At 44.8% G+C, this 18,206-nt stretch overlaps 1 protein-coding gene across 4 annotated transcripts in view; it reads right to left on the bottom strand.

Moving 5' to 3' along the window:
* NSD1 (nuclear receptor binding SET domain protein 1) overlaps positions 1–18,206 on the bottom strand; it is a 67,754-nt gene that overhangs the window by 16,972 nt on the left and 32,576 nt on the right. For all 4 annotated transcript variants that reach the window (XM_066613502.1, XM_066613503.1, XM_066613504.1 and 1 more), the window contains 10 exons: positions 14,514–14,635; positions 11,664–11,946; positions 10,293–10,399; positions 8,768–8,843; positions 7,081–7,205; positions 5,391–5,534; positions 4,627–4,750; positions 2,901–3,101; positions 2,549–2,728; positions 205–361 (listed from right to left, as the gene is read on the bottom strand). In XM_066613502.1, the coding sequence (XP_066469599.1) occupies positions 205–361; positions 2,549–2,728; positions 2,901–3,101; positions 4,627–4,750; positions 5,391–5,534; positions 7,081–7,205; positions 8,768–8,843; positions 10,293–10,399; positions 11,664–11,946; positions 14,514–14,635 (1,519 nt within the window). The remainder of the gene's footprint in view (positions 1–204; positions 362–2,548; positions 2,729–2,900; positions 3,102–4,626; positions 4,751–5,390; positions 5,535–7,080; positions 7,206–8,767; positions 8,844–10,292; positions 10,400–11,663; positions 11,947–14,513; positions 14,636–18,206) is intronic.

The raw sequence follows: 18,206 nt of genomic DNA, 5'->3' as shown, positions 1-18,206 counted from the left end.
GGAGGCAGCAGCCACGTCCATAAAGGTACATGCAAAGGCGGCTTATTCATGTTACAATGCAATTTAACATTATGAGCCAAAATCTAGTTAAAACCAAAGGACATCATCATAAGCAGAAATGAGCAGACTCAAGCTTTCCCAAAGGACAGTGACAGAAACTGAAGACAAATTTCAGTGCAACCACATGTACTCTTTTTCACTCACCTGTAACGCCCAACTTTCACCCAGACCACCTCCTTATAGTGTGGTTTCTTGCCAGCCTTGCAGTCATTGCAGTACCAGCTCCCCTCAGGCATATCAATGTTCAGACACTCCCGGTGGAAAGCCGCAGGGCAAGATTCACAGCACAAAAGGCTCCCACCTGTGAAGGAAGTCAGACCCCAAGAACAGAAACTCTCATTTTCAATTACTTTACAAAAGAAGATATTCGGAACTCCAACCCCACTTCAGATCTCAGAATGAGAAACAGCATTACACTGGCTTCACCCAAAATTGCCAATTTTATTTTAAGGGTCTCCAGCATGCCTAACCCACTATAAAAAAATCAATGCTAAACCCAATCATACCTATTTGCATAGAGAATGCACCTGCAGGCTAGGACAGTTACAGTCCAATCCTCACTTGTGCTGGAACAGGCAGGTAAACAGGCCTGCACTGTATCCAGTGCAAGCTTCAGACAGCCAGAGGCTCTGCTAAGGGCAAGAGGAACTTTCCCCCTTACCCCGGGGATAGCCACTGCAGTCCCAGTATGGTGCAAATCCGAGCAGCCCAGGACTGCCCCGGGTTACCGAGGAACGGGGTTAGGATTCAGTATAACTGCTGGATCCTAGCCCCGCATCTGGTTCCCTGCCCGCTCAGGAAATGCCCGCTGCCCACTCTCCCTTGCCCCCAAATGCCTCCCTCCCATGCACTGGCCTTTCTTCCCCTGGAGTGGCGCAAAAGTGCTTGATGATAGTTTTTCGACACTCTCGGGCTGGTGCAAGGGATTTGTCTCGGCCCAGAGCACAGTTTGGATTGCACCTTTGCTTTCTCAGACCATTACCTTTTATTTCTTATACTGTTACTTTAATGCTGGAGGGTGTAATTTAGGAAAGCAAACAGAGCAACTTGCTCTAAAACTGGTTGTAGTCCTCTTTTGTTTAGCTCCCTCGTTGTTTTTGACTAATAAGAGTACATCAGATGGCCAGGACCTTTATTCTGGACTACTGGAAATGCACAGCTCTACAGTATAAAGAGCCAATGGGAACCAGTGCAGTGCAGACAGACCAGCAAGATCCATATTTAAATCTGCACTCTGATCAAATTTACTCAGTAGGCCTGTGGCTGCCCAACCTGACCACTGCCTCAAGGATGCAGTCGGGGCCATAGCTTTATGGATCTGCTCATGGATTACATCATAGCCCAGCTGCCCCAGAAGCTGGAATGCTGGCAGCTCATCAGCTGGAGGTGCTTCTATTTGGAGGGGGGGCATGGGGGTGGAAGGGTTTAAATCAGAAGGAAGGATGGATGAAGGGAAAGGCGGAGCAGATGGGGAGATATCAGAGAGAGCAGGTAAAGAGGAAGTAGAGAGAGTGAAAGGAACAACAAGAAGACTGGACATGAGGGGAGAGATGGAAGAGAGACCAAAGGGCAGGGCAAGAAGCACCACTGGATGGAGTCAAAAGTGGGAACAGAGAAACACACCACACAAGGAAGACGTAGCAAATAGCAGGACCACAAAGAGGCAGGGTGAAGGCAGCAGAAGGAGTGTACCATGACTAAGGATTCAGAGGGAGCATTGTGGGGGATTCCAAGAGGGGAGATGGGCTATCACAAAATGCAGAGACTACAGGGAAAGCCTCCAGAGATAGGTAGCATCTCCAAAGTAGTGCTGACCCAGCCACGGGAGGTGGGGTGTGAGGAGATCATGGCTGAGGCAAGAGGCAGGCTGAAAGAGTTGAAGAAAGAGGGTCTTCATCTCATCAAATTCCCACCAGGACCCTGCCACGAAGCAACAACTAGGAAGAGCTAATCTGTTGTACCCTGAAAGGTCCACCCACTTGTAAAGCCCTATGCTAAAACAACCCACCCGCTTGAGCAGACCGTCTCTGTCCTCAGAAGCCTTATTTTCCAGCTCACTCACTCCCCCAACCCGTGTTTCCCCAACCCCTACAATGTGGGCCTGCCCCTGTGGGGGTAGGTGTACCCACACAGCCCAACGTATCTCAGTCATAGGGTATTGTGAAGCTAAATGGCGGGGGGGGGGGGGAGAGAGACAACCACATATGTCACCCTTGAGCAACTTGGAAGAAGGATGTAATAAGGGTGGCATTATTGTGGTAATAAAAAGATTTGGTTTTTGCTGCAGTTAATCAAATTCCAAGCTACTTAACACATCAGAGGTCAAATGTTTCCATGTAACAGAGTGTGGAGAGAATCTGCTTCTGCTGTCAGTTGGGTGCAGTATTCACCACAAAAACTAGCTTGTCCACCATCTCCCTTCTTGAGTAATGTCCTTTAAGAGAAGGCAATGACCACAATATACCAGGCCTAACACAGAGCACTTTACCTTCAGAACAGACAAAACACCAGCTGACATTTACATGCTCGTGGTTTCTGCAGCCCCTTCGAGCAGTAAAATGATTCGGACAGATCATGCTGTTGGAAGCAAGGATCACTGTCCCGGCAGCGAGGCAGAAATCATTTGAATGGTATGCAACAGGACATCGAACACAACGCATCAAGCGACCTGGCAGAGAAACATATTGAATTATAGTTTTTATACTTGAAAAAACTAGACAGATCTAGTTTAAAAAAAAACAGTCCAAGTTCTTCTCTCTCTCCAAGAAGAGAAGAATGTAACACAGTTGAACTGGATATAGAAAAGGGCTTCCATTATGGATACATAAAAGTAATGGCACCTTTAGATGCAGAAATATTGGTTGGGTTGGCTGCATGGCAAGTCATACAGATGTGTAGCGAGCATCGAAAGCCCTTGTTCTGCATGACTGTGGGAGGGTACTTCAGTATACAATCTTCATGATAGTACTTCCCGCACAAAGGAAGCAAACAACGCTTCACATTTTCTCCACTGCTCTTGCATACAAAGCACGTGTGAACCCCTAAAAGAACAAGGCAACAAAGTAGAAGAGAACATCAGAGCGCAGAATGCAGAACAGTTCTAAGAAACAGCGCAGCAAAACGTTGTAAGCAACCATCGAGAACTAGGTGAAGGCAACAGATCTGAATTGTTTCAAATTTATTTATAGCAGTGGTTCTTGAACTTTTCTAGCCCGCGGCTCCCCTGAACCTTGTGGCCATTGGCTGCGGCTCCCCATTACAACACCTCACCCCCTTTACCCCCAAAATGGGGATGAAGGTGTTATAATTATACACTAGAAACAAAAAAACAGCTGCCAGCACTCTGAGGCTGCAATCCTAACCACACTTACCTGAGAGTAAGCCCCATTGAACAAAATAGGACTGAGTAGACCTGGTTAGGATTGTGCCCTGAGTTACCAGCACACCTGGAGGGTTTTGGAAAGGGGGGAAAGTGATGAATTTGCTGGGGAAGGGGAAGACTTTGTTTTGTGTGTATCCTGCTAATTGCAAACTGAGATTCAGAGACTGCAATCCTAACCTCACTTTCCTGGGAGTAAGTCCCACCAAACACAATTGAACTTATTTCTGAGTAGACCTAGCTAGGATTGTGCCTTTTGTCTTATAATAGCAGCTAACATGGGAAGTAAACCCCCCCCCACATCAAGAGGAGGGAGGAGGAAAAAGGGGGGGTGGCTGAAAAGGAATGGTGTTTTTATTTTTTTAATCAATTTTTGGAGACAAAGCCATCAAGAGCTGTTTTTTTGTCTTTTTTGAAGGGGGAAGAAAAAGAGAAAGGTGAGGATCCTTGGTTAACCTGACACAGACTCCAAGCCTATGTAGGTCTACTCAGAAGTAAGTCCCATTTGAGTCAATGGGGCTTACTCCCAGGAAAGTGCAACTAGGATTGCAGCCACACAAAGCAAGTTTACAACTCACACACATATACCCCAACATGCAGGTGCCACCCCTATTCCCCCCAGGCAAGACAGAGGGATGCAGGCTGGGCATTTGGACAACCCCCCCAAGAGCAGGCTGGGCTACCTCCTTCTCAAGCAGAGGAAAGCGCTTCGCTGCTCTCTCTAGGTCAGGCTTCCCTCCCAGTTTGAAGCCTGCCAGAAGCGCACCCTGTGCTGATGAGATGCAGCACCTCCTCCTCCACCTCCCAGCCAGCCTTCTCTCGCACCTCCCCCACCGTTTCACCCCCCCACCTCACGCTGCCCCACCCACCTCCTTCTCAGCCTCACTGCTTTCTCAGCCTCACCTCTCCCCACTCACCTCTTTCTCAGGAAAAACATCAAGTCAGGAGGCAGCACCTGCAGCTGAGCAGAGCAGCTGCGGCCACCTCTCTCCCCGAGATGCCTGGTGATGCCCCTGGAGGCTAGCCACGCCTCACTAGGGAGGTAGAACACACAGATTGAATACCTCAGATTTATAGTGTGGCCATCTGCTCCACACAGCAAAACTAGATGGGCATTCAACACCTGAAAGCAGCACAAAAGCAGAGCATGGTAGCAGTGACCCTTGTCCACCCACCCAGCATCGTACCTGTGGAACACTCTGTGCAGATAAACTTGCCCTTTGGCATTTCTGAGAGCCCGAGGCACTGCAGGTGGAAAGCACCACAACACTGAGCTTCACACAGCAGCAACTCACCCGGTTTTTCACAAATCTGCAAAGAAATGATCTGATGTTATCACACAGACTGAAAAAGCCCTGTCTGCACATGCATGCAAAACATACAACCAACAGGTTCCTTGCCTGAAATGCTTTCCAAAATAGCTTTCTACAATTAACCCTTTTGTGTAAGAGTATATGTTTGTTGGCATCCTTCAGTCTCGGAAGACCATGGTGTCACGCTCTGAATGGTGGTTCTGAAACAGAGTGTCCTCTCCAGTGCGCGAAGCCTGGGTAAAGTAGGTATGGAGGATAGGCTGTTACCCATGCAGCAAATCTTCCCTCTCCACGTCGCTGAAATGGTCCAATGGAAAGAGTATACCTAATGTGTGTATGGCTGACCCCCCCTCCCTCCATTTCCTATCTACTCTAGAGATACCCGGGTGACATACACCAAGTGCTGCAGACAGAATTTATTCAAATTGAAGTCAACAGAAACTCAGCACCTTGCTTGCAAAAGGGCAAATGAATTTCAGGGGGGGAAAGCAAGACAGGAAAGAACAGCAGTGCATGCAAACTCCATGGAAAGCTGAACAAGGCTGGTTCCTGTTAACACAATTCTCCCCAGGTAGTCCAGGTCCTCCATGTCCTCTTCACAGTCACCATCATTCAAGAAGCTCATCTCAGATTTCTACCTGACACACATTCTCCTTGAGGGCAGCTCCTCCTCCTCGCTCCCCCTGGATCTTCTTTGATGAAGGCACTCCATGGTCATTTTCAGACCCTTCCTCAACCGTCTCCTTGGGGCTTCCAGCTGTCCCATGAGTAGTCCTATCACCCTTGGAAAAAGACACCAACATTTTGGAGAGTTAAATTCTCTCTTCAGTCTACACCCTCCTCTGGACTGCTGTTAGTTGGGCTACAAAACATAGAGATGTCTGCCAACCTGCTTGCTGAGCTGCATGCAACGCCTCTAGCCCTAATCACTCTGCCTGCAGAAGGTGCCTCATGCTGTGGCGCTAACTCTCATCACACTGCTCCACTTTAAGGTTTCACTGGGGGAAAGAAATATTCTGAACTTTAATACAACACATTAAACACAACTATTTTGTGGTCCGTATTGCAGTATCCTTACTAACCACTGGAGACTTCCACAGCCATCCCCAAATCTGACACGCAGTACAGAACTGATAGCAAATAAGCACAGTCCAAGAAAGGGGCTTCTAAGAGGAAGGCCCAAATCCTAACCAACTTTCCAGCACTGATGCAGTTGTGCGAATGGGCCATGTGCTGCATCCTGCAGTTGGGGAGCAGTCAGGGAGGCCTCAGAGCTGCATTGCCCTTACCTCTGTGCTGGAAAGTTGGTTAAGATTGCACCCTAATTTGCTTAACCTGTGTGAATGAGGCTGGTTATAAAGTGAACGTACGACACCTTCATTTACAAGATCTTCACTGAGGATACTAAGCCTTGAGAAGAAAAAGTTAGGCACTTCCACTTCTAAACCACCAGTGGAATGCTGTCCAGGAAGATCCCAGAGACGGAACGGATTGCTGTACTCTAGCAAGAGGCCATAGAAAAAATAAACAGAGCATACACGCCTGTTCCATGAAATACCAGAGGGCACAATCCACCAAGTTGTGAGAAGTATCCATTCATATTATTTATATGAATAGATACAATCAGATATAGTATCAATACTGAAACAGGATAAGACATGGGAAGATAAGAAAACCGAGATAAAAAAGAAATGGTTGCGATATATAAGATGGGTAAGGGAAGGGGGGGGCCAATACTGTTATAATGGATAAAATCCAAAAGGTGTGCTTATGGCTGCAGATATAAATAATTAATGTTAATGGTTGCTGTTCATGGGCGGAGGGGAAAAAGGGGGGGAAAGATTGTTGATCTATGATTATGTAAATATAAGTGGAATGTATACTTTAAAAAATTAAACATCCATTTAAAAAAAACCAAGTTGTGAGAAGGACAAAATTAAGGAAGTCCAAAATGTGCAGTTTTCATTTTCACATCCATGTGGAACAAGACAAGAGCTTAAAAACTGTGATAGGAAAGGGCTAGAAATGTCAAATCAAATTGTTCACCGAAATTCAGCATACTTTAATTTAACATGGATTTTAACAGTGACATTCGTTTAACAATATCCCTAAGAATGAATTCCAAGTTTTAAGTGGTATTTTAAAATGATTAGGGGAATGCAATACTCCTCAGCAAAACCCCTTGTGTTTGCTGAGAAGTCTCTTTTATACTTCCTTCTGCAACACCATCAGCTATCTGAGTTCATTTCTAGCTAATACTACTTTGAAAGAAAAAGTAATCAAGTGTTTTGTTTTGTACCGTTAGCAGAACTCAAAGCCTAGCAGTACCTCCAAATTTGGGGTTTCTCCTGGTGCACTGCCACCTCTTTCTTTTTTACATGGGGCTGTAATGACAGTGCGCCGCTGCCGCTTTCGCCTTCTCTGTTTCCCAGGAATCTTGTCAGGAGCTGCAGCTGGGAAGAGCACATGTTTCAAAACCATTCAACAAGTACTGGCATAAATGCTTGCAACTTTCTTCCTGTGCAAAGGATATAATGTACATTCATACTGTACTCAGCATGTTTGCATCAAAATCAGAGACAAACACTTTTGTTTTATTGTCCAAATACCATCAGTTGGTTGAAGCAGTTCATACACAAGATAATTTTAGATATCTCTATGAACACCACATAGCAAAGTCACCAAAGTCTAAGATCTGTCACCTGAGAACTGCAGTTCACAGCAAGTACCTCATGCATTCCTCGGACAATGCGTAGCTAGTGATAGGAACTTTAATCTTAACTAGATGTGTAAAGGAATTTATTTTGCTTTTGTCTGCAATCTTATATATTGACTAGAAGTAAGTTCTATTCTAGGGCTTAGTAGATATTCTTGGATTGAACTGAAGGACACTCTCTCTGTTACTTCAGTTAATGACAACATACAATGCCAAAACACAACAAATGGCAAAACTGAAAATACAGTATTGTAATACTGTGAATAATGATGTCTTTTTAAAAGCAGAAGTTGGTGGAAGGAGAAAGAGCAGCCCACAAGCACAGCCCACAAGCACAGCAATGGCAAAATACAGTATTAAATCTCCAGCACTGTCCCTTTAAAAGCTCTATGAAGAAGAAAGGGTATGCAGGAGGCAAAAGAACAGGGAATTGTAACATTCAGGTTCTCAAAAAGCAGAGGATGGGCAAAATCCTGAGCTGCCCGGGATGAGCAGCTTCAGCAGCACCGAAAATGGCTGCCGCTGGATCCTGCGTGCCTCAGGTTACCATGGGCGGCACCTCAGGAGAAGGGAATTTTTGGCCCCTTCTCCCAGGTAAGGGAAGTAGTCCTGCAATGGGGCTACTCAATTTAAGGTAAAGGTGTTTGTGTAGGGTGCCGAGTCCCATATGAACACGTAGGAGCTCCGCTCCACCAGACCCGTCTCCCTCCCTTCCCCGGCATGCCTCCCGCCTGCCCTCTCCCCGCCTCCCCGTCACACCTTCTCTCCGCCCTCTGCCTGCCTCCCCCTTCCCCGGAAAGCCTCCTTCTCACCCCCTCCCCACCCCCGCTTACCGTGCCGTGGCTCAGCGGTCCGTGCGACCGCTGAGTGGCAGAGAATGGGTGCCCACCGAGTGCTAGCCCAGCGCCGGCCAGCACTTGGCTAGCACGGGTGCCGGCCGTGCGGTAAACCTTGCAAATGTGCCTTATGGCACGTTTGCAGCAGTGTGCACCTGCGGGAAACTCAGGGTTGGGCTCTTAGGGCCCAATCCTATTGGGCCAGCGCCAACCCAGCACCAGCACTAACTGTCACATGCCATATGGCACACCTGCGATACTTACCGGCAGGCTAGCGCTGACTCAGTGTGAGCCTGAGCTCAGCTAGCGCCAGGTGGAGGCCATCGCACACCACCTGGAGGTGACTACTGGAAAATTATCTACGGACAGAGCTGCCCCTTTCCTCTCAGAGGAATTGTTTTCTAATAATTTCATTACTGGTGTTGTTCTTTCCAGCATTTACTAGAGCACAAGCATCACCTACCTTCACGAGAGTCCAGAAGTTGAGATGTGGAATAAAATTCAGACATTTCAGAATCCAAAGGACCAGCCTCAGAACACTGTGGACAAGAAACACTGACAATTTACCAAACAGGCTTATGTGCCTAGAAAGAGTTGCATTTTCTCTGAGCTCATCTCAACTGCAATTGTACTTCAAAGTATTCACATATAGTCATGAAAAACACCAACTTTGATTACTAAGCTTGGAATGAGGAAGAGGAGAACAGCCAGTGACTGCATCACTGAATGGCATCAAGTATGGAATAAAATCACATTTGCTTAACTAATTGTTGAAGAGACTTCTGTACAGCTGAAGCAGAAGAAAAATAATCTTTTACTTTTTTAAAAATAAAAGTTCTTATGTCTGGCGGGGGACTTTGCTAAACTAAATGTAGTCAAGATACCATTCTCATATTTTAATACATTTAGAATAGCAATATCCTGCCTTTCCATTTTTTACAACCCACAAGGCAATTTATAGCTGTCAAGACAACACATTTAGAAACATAAGAAAATGCCATCACATGGGCAGTAGCAAAAGAAAACTCAGAAAAGCCACAAAGCCACAGGGGACAAATTTAGAGGCACTTTAGGAAAAAGGTCCATGGCTTCACTCTCATGACCTGAACTGCATATAGCAGGGGCCTCCAAACTCCAGTTGGGGCCTGAATCTGGCATCCCAAGATTACCAATCTGGACTCCATGCAGCAAATGCTTTCCATTCTGCACCACAGCCTCCAGTTTTTGCAGCTGATCTTTGCAGAAACTTGCACTGGGCCACCACTTCCCCCAGGAAATAAGGGTGAAGAAACTTCTGGGGTGACAGGCAGCAGAAGCCCTATGTGAGTTTCTGCTAAGATTGGCTGCTAAAACTGGAGGCTGCAGCCCGGAACACAAAGCTTTTACCACCACCATGCTGTGTCCAAATGGGAAATCCTGGGACACAGGCCATGATTTGGATACCGCTGGCATACAGGAAGTGTTCACAGGTTAGCACAGGAAAAGTTTATGAATATCAGTTCTCCTTGTGTGCTACAGCAGGTGCTTGTGCTATTTACACACTCACACACACACAAAGCAAGACCTAGGAGATTTCATACATCAGAAGCGTTCAAGTCTTTATAACAGCCAAGGCACTGAACAACAACTGTAGGAGAATATACTGCACTAAGAAGTACTCTAGAGCACACTCCTCTGAAATAAATGGGGATTTTGTATATAAATACTGTTCTGTGGATAGAGTATTTAGTCATCACAGAAGAATCTTAAGACTGTAGGATTTACATGCCTAACGCTGACCCAGTTTTGATAATGACGGGGTTTATTTACAAAAAACTTACAATGAAAACATTGCACGTCATTGTTCAGAATGATTTTTCATGGTTTCTCCCATTAGCTATCATTCCTCAATCAAATATTCCTCATTCAAATGAATGCTGTTAAAGATTCCAAGTAGTTGCAATTATTCTATACCCAAGGACATTCTGAAGCCAAAGGAGCAAACATACCTTCTTTATGGAAATCCACTCTCTCTTTGGTATAAAAGTGGTATCCAAATCATTGGATTCCAAGAGCTTTTTTGTTGGCTTCCTCTGGCGCTTGCTCTCAAAGCTCCCTGCAATAGAGATACAAGTAAGCCTTTTTCAACAGGAGATAGAAACTAACATTTTTAAAAGCTTCCAAGAGCAATTAGTATACCAACTGGGACATCTTTTGTTATAATTTCTCTTTCCAAAGAAAAACTAAGCACCAAGAGCCCCCCAACCCATCCACTTTTGGGCTCAGTTCACTTCATGTTCACAGCCACTATCTTCCTCTTGCCTTCATCCTGTATAATGAACAAACATCTTTGCTTTGATGATGCATTCTAGTATGATGCATCCCTCAAGTCACACATAGGTACTAGCCTCATAATGACAAGCAGAGCTAAGAGATGAACATTTTCAAAATGCAAAATGCCACAATACAGGAATGTTATAAAGGCCTTGGGGGCTTAAAAGAAATTACTTCTAGCTACTGGAAAGGAGCTAAACAGTGAGAAGCATTAAAATTGCTTCCCCCCTCCCCATCATAAGATATTGACAAATGCAAACTACTACAGAGTGCTTTGGAAGAGAGTTTTATAGAGGGTAGCAGTGTACAGCATAACTGGGGATTAGATATACTCAGTGCAGTGTACTGCCATAATTTGACTTTGAAACCCAGAACCATCTTTAATCCCAACTGGTGATGCAAGGACCACTTTTAGTTTTTTGACACTATGTATCCATCTTCTTTGGGTAACTGGAACTCCTGCATCTTTAATAATTGTGCATAACAAGAAATTTTGGCAGACATGTCTCATTGCTGAGTAACAAGTTGCAGCTGTTACAATACTTCTCAGCATAGGGTAAAGGAGCTTCATCTTCCTTTACATTTAGTCTCTCCCTGGCTTTCTGTCTCCCTCCAAAACTAAACACCACAGAACAAACAGGTAGTGCTGCTACTTGACCAACTGGAGGCTGATGATGGAGAGTTGCACTTGGACTGGGAAGATGTGGGTTCAAATCCTTACTCAGCAGTGGGAGACTGGTCCAGTCACTGTCTGTCACCTGATGCCTAGCATTCCTTTTCATAGGCAGGATCTCTTTCCAGGTCCAATTTTGTCACAACAGACAAAGATTGACTTATGTTTGGCAGGAATGCCAGAGTGGGTCTTGCTGGTGTGTGCGTGCTGCTGAACCCCCACCCCCACATGTTCTTCACTCTACTTAGTAATGTCTGAAAAGGGCTAACATGTAGGCAGAAATTGGCACTTCCTTCCACTAATACGTAGGCAAAAACTGGCACTACTTTCCACCACCATCACTAATGTAGATACAAGTAATTACGCATCTTACCTGATTTCACTAATTGCTCCTCTCCCTGTGTAGTACAAGTAGCAGCAGCTTCTAATGCATTTGGTGAAAATAAGGTCAAAACTGGCATTTCAGATCTTGGTTCCATGGAATGGGAGTCAGGTTCATCCAAAAGTGAACACTCAGCTTCAAGGACTGGAGGAGTCTCTTTTGATGAAGAAGCAGGTGAATCTGATTCCATAGGCTTCTTTCCCTGGTGTTTATTCTTCCCTTGGCTGATTATGCTGCAATCCTTTTTGATTTCAGACTTGTCTAGAGAACTTGCCTATTAGCAGTCACACAAAGATAGAAAAGGCATAATGGTCAAATCTGGGCAGGTAAAGAGAGTTAATGAAGAGCACAAATCACCATTCAGGGAGAGAGCTGCTTTCTTGCAATAGGTAAAACTAAAAAAAAAATCAAGTTAGACAAGAAGAGAGACACAGTAGATTTCAATTAAAACTGGTAGTTACGCAAGTCACAGTGCTGCCACCAGAAGAGCATCTTCATGTGTTGTTCTGTCCCCTTGATCCCCAGTAACATCTAGCTGATCTCACCCAACGACATGATGAAATCAAGTCACTCATTTCCCTGACCCTGATGCACTTTATTGGGAGCTACTGCGCCAGGTTGGGGAACCTAACAGTTTGATGACTTCTTGTCACGGGTGAGTTTAACTAGATGCTAGTGGGAATCAGTTAAGTCCAAGGACGCTGTTCTTGATGGCAGTCCTGGATCATCCAAAACCAAGAATACATATCAGTAAAGCAAAAATTTTCAAATTGTGAAAAAAGGCTTCACGCCAACAAAAAACATTTTTCCCAAAGTGCATACCTTTTCACTAAAAAAAGTTGGAAAAATTAAATATTAAAGAAACACAACAGAACCTTCCACTTGCTTATTTCAGGCAAAAATATTTTCAAAGTGACAGATGTTCTAATTCAAATCATCACAGCTAGCTCCCTCTAGCAAACAGGTTCCCAACCTGTGGTCCAAGGTGAGACCCTGAGAAGTGGTCTGCGAGATCTCAAAAAAAGAGATCACCTTTGATCACTTCAAGCATCTTGTCGAGTAAGCAATCCCCCACGAGAGCAGGCGGGAGAGAGGCTGAGAGGCTGGAGAGAGGAGAGGGAAAGCTGGGGGGAAAAGGAAAAAGAAAAAATTATCCTCCCTGTGTTCTCCAGTGGGGGGTTCAGCAGAGCTGAACCAACTCTGTCCTGCTTCGCCGAAAGGCTAGGCCCATCTGGGGAGTCCAGGCAGCTCCTCCCCTCAGGAGGAACAAAAGACTGGTGTACCTACCTGAGAGGGAGGAGCTACCCACTTGTTAGGACTAAGACGGACATGGAGATCCCACTGGAGAACAGACTGTCTTATAGCCGTCAACGAAGTATCAGTTGTGGCTGTGGGTAGTCCATTCTCCACCATCTCTGGTAGTTCATGGTGGGGGCACTTGCATTAGAGATGCTTTCCCACAAACCATCAGAGACAGTAGAGAACGGACCACCTGCAGCCACAGCTGGCAACAAAAGCAGCAACCCAGAAATCTTCTCTCAAAATAATCAGTCTATTAAGTATTCTCTAATTATTACAAATTTAATTGTATTTTTTTGTGTGCAGGGGGAGTACGGTTCACAATAACTCCATTTTTTGCCTCAGTGGTCCACAAGCTCCTAACGTTTGGGAAACACTGCTCTAGCATGAATGCTAAACATGATGTGCTCAAGCTTTACTACAACTATTAACTATTTTCAGCTATTTTCTGGCTACTGTTCATGTGCTCTAAATCTTGCCCATATATAGAGCAAGTGATCAAGTTCGAAAGTACAAGATTCTGCCAGGGAATGAAACATTTTTTTTTATTAGAACTCTAACTGATTCAAGGATATAAAAGGGAGTGTTGAGTTGTTTATACTTTTTTGCTTCCCTAACAGGCTGTATTGGAATCGCGGAAGATCTGGTGAGGAGGTAGAATGTGGTGTCTGCATTGGCCCCTTTAAGAGTTAAGGCCTGGGCTTTCAGCAAAGGGTGTGCTGCACAGCTGCAGCCACTAGAGGCAATGAGGTCCCTAAGGATAAAAGGAGCACCTGAGGCAGGAAGGGTTTGTGGGTTGTAGTGGAGAGAGAGTGGTGGAAGGAGACTTGCTTGCTGATTAACTAGCAGGACTGACTTTGTGACTAACAAACCTATTGGACTGGTAACTTATGACTCTGCCTTGTGGACTGACCTTCTGGCTAATTGACTGACTGGCTATTGATGCATGGACTGACCCATGACTCTGCTGACCAACCAACGGACTGGCTAACGACTTATTGGACTTTTTGGACTGACTATCTGGTTCACTGACTAACAGACTGACTAATGGACTACTCAAACAGGCTGTGGAGTGCTGGAGAGTTGAGGTGTGCTGCTATACCTGGAAGGACTGCTGCCTTAGGAACTGGGAGGAGGGGTCCCTGCAGTTTAAACAGGCAAGCTACCCTGGTGGTGGAGTCTAGCAGTACTGCTGTAGAGAACTGGGGTCATTTTTGGGGAGTGAAAGGGGAGCTAATTAGCTTAGAGTGGGCATAAGTGAGGCTTGGATTGGGACTGTGGCAGAACACAGGCTGGACTTGTTCTCAGCATACAAGGGGCATGTCTCAGGTCCTTTTTTACTACTGCCACTTTTTGAATCCCCTGACAAGCAGCATCCTGGGGCAGTCCCCAGAGCAGCCTGGAAGGAAAATGGGCACCTCCAGCCTTTGTGCATCCACATAGGCTTTGCCGATTCCTTAATTTCTAAAACAGTCACATAAATTTTGAAAAAGTTACTTAGAAATACTCCCCCCCTTTCAATCATGCAGCAGTTACACTCACCTTCCTAAATGATTCTTGCCTCCTCTTTTTTTTCTTAGGTGCAAATATGTGATCATATTCTTCGGCATACTCCAAAAGTCGCTTACTTGGCTTTCTAAGGCGTTTCTTCTCTGAATGGGACCCTGAGAAAAAGGAAAAACACCTTCAGAGTTAGTCTTCTGAGAACAGCAGAAAGGCTGGAACGGAATCCTTCATGACAGCCTTGTGTAGTTGCTGTCGTCGCACTGTTCTCCAATGCCTCTAACAAGAGACATTCGTAAAAGTCTGAAGAGCACAGTTGTTGTTATTGTTAATATTATTATTCTCTACTGGTTCAAAAGCAATACTCCTTCTACTCATCTGATGCTTCTTGTTTCTTCTTCAGCTGCTAGGAGCATGCTTGGGGGGGGGGTAGCATTTCTAAAAGGGCTGGCTATACTCAGAATACTATGGCAATTTAGCCTGGATGAGAGGACAGCAACTGCACCAGAGGTGAGGAAAGGCCTGAAGTTTTCCATTGACAGGCCTGCTTTGTCTACTTACAGTAAAGAATATCTGAGTAAAGGAAATGTTTATGCTGTTTAACAACACATTTGTTGTCAAGATCAGGCCATAGGCCCATCTAGTCCAGCTTCCTGCAGCTCGTTACTTTTACTAAAATGGAGTTAAAACTACTTTCAGATAATTGTAGTTAAACTACTTTTGAAGTAGTGCTAGTGCCCACCGCAAAAATATTCCCATCCACAGAATAGTCCTTTCCTTGATTTTGAAACAGTGAACCTAAAATCTTGAGGTTTTCTAATGATCTACTTCACAAGCTGAAGAATGACATAGATGTGCTAATATGGTATTCACAGCATTATCTTAACCTGCACCAGTACAGCCAGGCTGTGCTGTATCCTAAGCAGGTTGGGAGGCATATGGAGGCTAGGGGATATATTTCCCCTTACCATGAGTTAAGCCCCAGCAGTCCCTATGGGGTTTCTTGAACATGCACCAGCTGTATAGCTGGTACAAATCTAGGAAGACTGGAGCAATGCTAGTTTGGCCAAGGGAGGGGTTAAGAGGCAGCAGTTGCTGCCACAGCCAATATCACCCTTTCCAGGGTCCGATTCCCAGCCCAAAAATGCCCCTCCCTGCCTCTGTTCCACTTCCACAACCCTCTCCCACCCCCTTCACTACCTAGCGCAATTAGCTATGCCAACCAGCGAAGGGTCAGTATCTGGACCTCTGCACTAGCCCAGCTGGCTCTCAAGTTGGTGCAAACATGCCTTTTGGCATGTTTGCGACACTCAGATCCAGCACAGGGAGGCCTGCACCAGCTCAAGGGACCTTTAGGACCTGTAAGACACACTGACCCAGTTCAGATGATTTACTGAGGCATAGATTCCTGCTGCTATGTAACTGCAGGAGTAGCAAACCTTACATGAAGCAGTCCACAAAATTTCCCCCCTCATTGCACAAACGACTATTTATTACAGCCCAGAAAGTGGGTTCTGCTGCTGGAGCACTAATTCCAGCAGCAACCCACATTCATAGGACTGGGCCATTAGTCATCTTGAATAGGATTTGTTCTCATTCTTGCACTGCTTGGTTTGTGCATACTATACAGGTTGAGCCTCATAATTTGTGTGGGTTCCATTCCAAGCACTCATGTGGATGGCAAAAAATGCACTATAGCAAATCAATTTAAAAAACAAACTTTCTTTGCTCAGGTGATTTAAAAACAGCCTTGCTGACCTTTGTGATGTAAGATAAGAGTCATTAAGAAGACAATCCATCAATCAGGGGGAAGGGAAGGGTCTGCTGGAGAGAGAAGGATTGATGGATTGTCAGCCAGCTGCCCCCCCTCTCATTAAGGAGGCTATTGTTAAAGGACTGTTCAGTTTTTTAAACTGCGATTTTAAAGGGATACATTTTTCCCCTTCTCCAGGGATCAGCACATTCCTTCTCATTTGCAGTGGTTATTCGTGTTGAGTCAAATCTGTGTATAAATAGTCTGGACCTGTATTTTGCCTATGAATTAGAACTGGAAACCAGTTTAAGCTAGGTCAACTGTAGTTTATACAAACCACAGTTTGCCTGAATTGGATATTAAGATAAACCACTTGTTTGTTCATACCAGAGACTTGCTGAGTCTGTCATGACATGGGGGAAGAAGGGGGAGGGAACACCAAAAACCCAAGGCATAGCACCAATTGTCAGTGATGTAGTGGTAAATTTTGAAGCACAGGGAAGACTTCTCCATAATCATGCCCCAATAAGGGCCCAATCCTATCCAACTTTCCAGCACCGATGCAGTCCCAACATAAGGGAACTTTTGTTCCCTTACCTTGAGAAGGCCTCTGTGACTGCCTCTCCACCGCAGGATGCAGCGCAGGCCTCGTTGGCATGGTTGCGTTAATGCTTGAAAGTTGGATAGGATTTGGCCCTAAGGCCATACAACAAAAAAGGTCTATTTTACATTTCTTCATTAGAGTATTTCTTAAACTCTACGTTGAAATTTGTTAGGCAACATCCTTAAATGAAGTAGATTTCAGCCTAGACTTTTGGTGTGAGCTGCAATAGTTTAACACAGATGTACAAAAACTGAAGATGGGTAAAATATATATCCCCAATGAATGTAAGAATGCAATCCAATACATGTTTACTCAGAGTTAAGTTCCACTTCCTTCCACCATCCATGACTCCTGAGCCATTTCATTCAATTAAATCAATGTAGACAACAAACCTTCACTTCCTTCCTGGGGGAGGCATGATCCAACTTTATCTTCTCTCCTCTTTCCATTCATTAACCCCACTCTCTTCACCTATCCATCAACTATCTACAGCCCAGGAGAGAGCAACCAGGAGCTTGTGCTCCTAGGAAATATCTGTTTGCCTCTTGCTTGCTGAAACTGGTAGAAACTTGCTCCTGCTTTAGAAGAGGTCCTGGTGCTGCATTCCACCCCTCCTCCACCCTTGGTTACATCTTTGCTAGCCAAACTATGGTTTGGCTCTGATGTCCAAACTGGGTTAATGTTTATATACAATATTTTTAGAGAAATAGATATATTTCTCTTCCATTCTACACAAAGAGCCCAATTTTATGCACATATACTCAGAAGTAAGTCTCATTATAGTCAATGGGGCCAACTTTCAAGTAAATGTGAATAGGATTGTGGCCTAAGAATGCTATATTTAAGTGAGAAAATCTCTGGTTCCAGTACCTTCTTAGTCATGAACTCATATAGCCTAAGAAACCTGATACAGTCAGACGCCAGTATCCGTGGATGATTTGACTTGCTGCAAATGCCAGTGGATACCGGGGTCCAAGTTTAAATGTCTTTAAAAACAAAAAGAGCATGAAAATTGGGGCTCCTACTGTTTCACAACCAAACTGTGCCATTTCCAAGCCTGAGGTGCATTTTTTAGCACTGAAAGACCCATTTCCAGGTCACATAGAGGTTCCTTACTTCTTCTAGGTTTGCCCCAGAATGCACTGACCTAAGAAGCCTAGAAATCGAATTCTATTAACCTAGTTGGATCCTTCAGAAGACTTGTTAGTATATAGTTTGTGAAAGGAAGCTAATTATTTTTCAACCAACTCTTAATATGTAAGTAAACTACTTATTAATGTATGGATATTCTAACAACATAAAGCCTAGCCACAAGTGTGTCTCAAAAGAGGAGTGTCTAACAGGTGAAAGCATAATGCAATACAGTTTGAATATC

This window comes from Tiliqua scincoides, chromosome 2 (genome assembly GCF_035046505.1).
Source record: "Tiliqua scincoides isolate rTilSci1 chromosome 2, rTilSci1.hap2, whole genome shotgun sequence".
Classification (NCBI taxonomy): domain Eukaryota; kingdom Metazoa; phylum Chordata; class Lepidosauria; order Squamata; family Scincidae; genus Tiliqua; species Tiliqua scincoides.
This window is presented reverse-complemented; position numbering and strand designations above follow the sequence as displayed.